The 4588-nt window shown below is 47.3% G+C and overlaps 1 protein-coding gene across 1 annotated transcript; it reads right to left on the bottom strand.

Annotated features, from left to right (window-relative positions):
- Nucleotides 1-3388: 3388 nt before the first annotated feature.
- On the bottom strand, nucleotides 3389-4111 carry Pmar_PMAR001586 (hypothetical protein; the record flags this gene model as incomplete). Its single annotated transcript, XM_002777573.1, has 1 exon — nucleotides 3389-4111. The coding sequence occupies one exon, from the start codon at nucleotides 4109-4111 to the stop codon at nucleotides 3389-3391; it is 723 nt and encodes a 240-aa protein (XP_002777619.1).
- Between the last annotated feature and the right edge of the window lie 477 nt (nucleotides 4112-4588).

The following is a 4588-nucleotide window of genomic DNA, read 5'->3' as shown; positions in this document are numbered from 1 at the left end:
CAGGGTAATCGGATCTGCCTGGAAATGAAATTCGTGCTGCAGTCGATCTGCTGAGTTAACGTGAGCAGGCTATAAGGTATAGCCTCTATCATACAGACATTTACTCGGTCAATAAGGGTAGCTATGCCTCCGGACTACATTATTCACGAATCAACTCAGTGGATAGGGGCAGCAGTGCCCTCGGACTACATGGTCATTTTCTCAATTCGAGTGACTTCTGTTCGTCAGACAGTTGGTTGGGAGTGTGTGAGAGGACCAAATACTGTGAACCCAAAGCCCGAACCCTCGCCGGGTCTTACCTTGGCCCATGTTTCCTGACATATGTTAGTGTCCCCCAAACTCGATCACACAAACAACGATGCGTCACCTACTTGAAACGAGATCCTCACTGTCGCAGGGAGGAGACATGTCCGATTATTCGACAGAACTTTCAGAAGACTCTTTCCACTAGGAACATTCTTCGACGTAACATCCTCATCAATGAGAGTCACTCACACCAAGTTAACATTACAAGCTCCGACAGCTAGGTTATCGTTCGAGAATGAACTCAACGGAAGGCCAATTGAGAAAGCACTACCACAAAGTCTAAGAAACACACCATGCGTCCAGGAGTCATGCAGCTTCCAGAATTTGCTCAACATGGCTCCGACACTTCTTCTTCACGAAGGCCGATGAACACCAATTACCCCAGCTTTGATTTGGTGAGAGCTCAACCCGAACAGACTTAACACACCCCAGCGACGTAGACTGTGGCACGGTCATTGTGCATCGTAGCTTCATCCCGTTTCCACTCGAAGACTTATTGCGGAAACTCCTTGGCGAGTTATTTCGTACTTCATTCAGAAAATACCCTTTGGCTCGTTGAAGTAGCTGTTCGCGGCATCTTAGTGATATTGTGAGCCACACAGTGCACCTTGTTGCATGAACAGCCCGCTGAGCATAGAAATTCACGTTCCTCATGGAAGGAAGCTTTGGTGTTGTAGAAATCGAGAAGAGCTAGAGTACCCTCGGGTGTTTTCCCCAACTCACGTCTGCCACACGGAGACGTGCTGCCACCTGTTTTAACCGGAGCATCAAAGTACTGCCCAATAAAGCTGCTGATCTGGTCTGATCTTCTGAGCTCGCGAATTGCAGAGGCATATGGGCTAACGCTTTCAGACACTCGCTCGGGAGCACTACCGCCCTCTTCATTGGACGTTCTAGAGAGCTCAGTGCATTGTCCGCACTTCGCAGAGCCCTATCAAAGATTTGGCTCTCTTCACGAGAAAACACTTGTCCAAGGCGAACCTGGGCAGTCGATCGCACGCCGCAAGTATATTTACGGATAGTAGATGATTGAATCTCTGCTGAGGCCGTGAAAGTTCTGATGAAAGCAATAAGGTTGTTGACTGTGACACGAATCATCGCACATATAAGACCGAATCCGCCTTCGTAGTAGCTCGCAGGTGTTCGGTATTGTTGAAATGTAGAATCCTTCAGAGACTGTGACAGAAACTCCAAACTTTCCTGCTTCTATTCAGCAGATTGTAGAAACTCTCAAGGTACGATCGAACCTTTGACAGATCCCGAGGCATGTCTCGGAGAAGAAGGCGTTAGGAAAACGTGACAAAAAGCCTGTTCCAAGAGATTGACAACACTATCTGTTTACATAACTTCAGAAGCATATGCCGACCAGAGAGATGCTCAAACCAGAGTCATACCTGAGGCGTTACTGCGACCCGACGCTACTCAGCAGCAGCGGTTGGTATGGTCTCCGATCTGGAACGACGACTGATGAAATCTGCAAGGCTATTGAGACGTCCAGGCATATGTTGAAAGCATAAACGTGAAGACCAGTGAGGAACCCAACTCAAAGGCGTTCTCAAAGCTTGTGTCTTTGGAGACCAAGAAGCAAGACCCGAAACCGTTTCTGTTTTATCACAGAAAACTGAAACTGAAATATGCTATAGTTCTTGAGTCGAACACTGGGCGTCTTCTCGATCCCAATCAAACCCAAAACAGCTGCACACAGCTCCAGATAACAGATCTCAGACTCCTCCAAACCGGGATAAGCGGATCCTTCAACATCTGGATGTGCCTTGAGAATTTATTCCCACAGTAGAGGCTCGTCACAAGGGTCGATATTATACCAATAATGCTTAGTGCCATCAGTGGAGAATCCTCCGAAGCCGTACGTGCAAGCATCCGATATCAGATACCATACATCCTCCTTCGAACCAAAAAGGGGTACGGAACATGGCTTGGCCAGAGCCTCCGATATCGACTCAAGAAAATCTTAAGCAGATGCAAAAAGGCGAATACGTCAAACTTAGACGGAAACTTTAAGGAAAACCTCTTAAAGAGGTTTTCCTGGTTTAGGACGGTCAGCGGCAGCGGTCAATGCATATAATGCACCGAGCTTGGGACGCTAATGGCGAGTCAATTGGGCACACCAAGATAGCTTCCCGGCTTACTTATCCAAATCTTTAGTCTCTACTATGTTCGATTGAAGAATGCTGGAGACCTGTAATCGATACTTCTCTCTCTTTTAAATTGAAATGCTGATCCGAGCAGAGCCAGAACATTCTTAAAATCTAGCCCGAAACCGAGAGCACAAATATCCGGGATACTCGTCGCCAACGTTTCCGAACGGACCAGTGCACGATGATATGGTTCAGTGAATGAGGTTTGGGAAGCTCGTGTTGAGCTATATCGAGAGACTCCATCATCAGGCCAGGTGCCATTGATCATTACAACACCACAGTTGAAACCAGCAGAGAATTCGCAACAGTATGAAGTATGATCCAGATCGAGAGCACAGCTGAAAGTAAGCAGTTGTACCGACGAGCGCGTCCTAGGCCACTATTTGCGCCATTCTACACTACGCAATCTACGTGTAGACGAGCATAGCATCTCTTATCGTCGTGAAAATCGTGAAAAGTCGTGGAAATCTGAGATGGTCTAGGAAGTGTCCTCCATACCTGAACGCAACAACATCGACAGTGTTCAAGGGAAAGAAAACATACCATATTTCTCTTGTTCAATCCAATAACCCGCCACTCAATGATCATTGAAAAGGTGATGAGCCCAGCTAGGGCTCCTCGAGCTCCAATGCGGTTTGCAAGAGTGTGCTTGTTAAAAAGTTGGACAGCGCACAGCAACGCGCAGACCTGCATACAGATAAGCGATAAAAAGCAGGCTCCTGCGCACCGCATTCACGCAATATTGGGCAGAGATATGGAAAAATGAAAATAAATGATAAGCAGATGGATGTTGTAGTGAAAGCTACCCGAAATCCTCGAATTTTCCAAGACATATGTACGGTGCGTGAGACAACAGCATCGGAGCAGGGGACTCGAGCCAGACTTCGCCACGTTGGCTAGGCATAGAATCATGAAGCTGTGTAGATTCAGATTATATTCACGTCCTGCAGGTTGCCGCTGATCACATACTTGTTGTAATCTTCTAGCTGACGTGAATTGTCGCGAAAGTTGTACGTAACCAAGTAGTTCCAGCCACCTTCCACCCTTTTTATGAGGATTTCTTGTCCGGTGTAAAACTCAGAATTGGGTACATTGGAGGAGCATTTGTGAGTACATATTAGGTTTAACCCGTCGCTGTGCGCTGTACCAGTTAGACTATCCCACGAGCTCCAAGTGCTCACGTTATTAGGGAGAGTACCAGAGTCGATAGTTGCAACTTTGGCAAACACTTCAACAGGCTTTGGGCCGTAGATATTCTCACCTGGGCTTGGGTTCCACCAGAAGTCTCTGGTTTCATCACCAACACTCAGATGAGCCCAACCATACGTTCCCACTATGACATTATGCTTCACGGTACCAGGCAGGGTGGACAGATTCAGGTTCATATGCAAGCTGCCATAACGCCCACGCATGTTATTGTTAAGTATGATGCCGGCAACCTCTCTATGGACTCCATCGATTGCATATCCCTTCATGTTGTAAATGCAGGAAGGCGCTAGCATATCGGTGATGTTGCTTCCCTCCCCTGGACCAGGACCTCCATAACAACCCGGTGGATAGTCAGCAGTAATCTGGAAAGGGATATCAGGTAGTCCTAGGGCTGCTTCCATCACAGTGGCAAGCAAGAGGGAGCCGTAAGCAAGAGGCATCACGAATGAGATTTAACCTGAAGAGTTTGTTGATGGGAATTCATCGATTGTGACGCAGTCGAACGGATACACGTTCCTCTTCACGTCAACGGCACGCCCGCGGCATCATCACCGCTAAGATTACGCGTATGACCGACGTAGCGCAGATATGTCAATGCGAAGCATCTCAGCTGTGTTGCTCGAGAGAGAAGAACATTCACGAGCAGTAAGCAAAATTCCGTAGAATACCGTGTGCTCCGTCCATGTTACAACACATTGTGCTGAACACAGGGATTTAAGTATAAAATCCTGATGCTTGTTGCTTCTGTGAGGCACGCACACGCATCTGCTGGCTGGCGCCAGTTGTGCTTGCGTACCTGCGTATTTATTGGTCTTGAGTACGTGCAACATTACTACTCTCTATTCATCTTGTCCTACCTTACTATACTCTCTATCTTCTGCAATCTTAGTACATTCCCTTCATTTCTGGAATTGCTA

The sequence above is a fragment of the Perkinsus marinus genome (assembly GCF_000006405.1).
Source record: "Perkinsus marinus ATCC 50983 genomic scaffold scf_1104296951484, whole genome shotgun sequence".
In the NCBI taxonomy this organism is placed as follows: domain Eukaryota; phylum Perkinsozoa; order Perkinsida; family Perkinsidae; genus Perkinsus; species Perkinsus marinus.
This window is presented reverse-complemented; position numbering and strand designations above follow the sequence as displayed.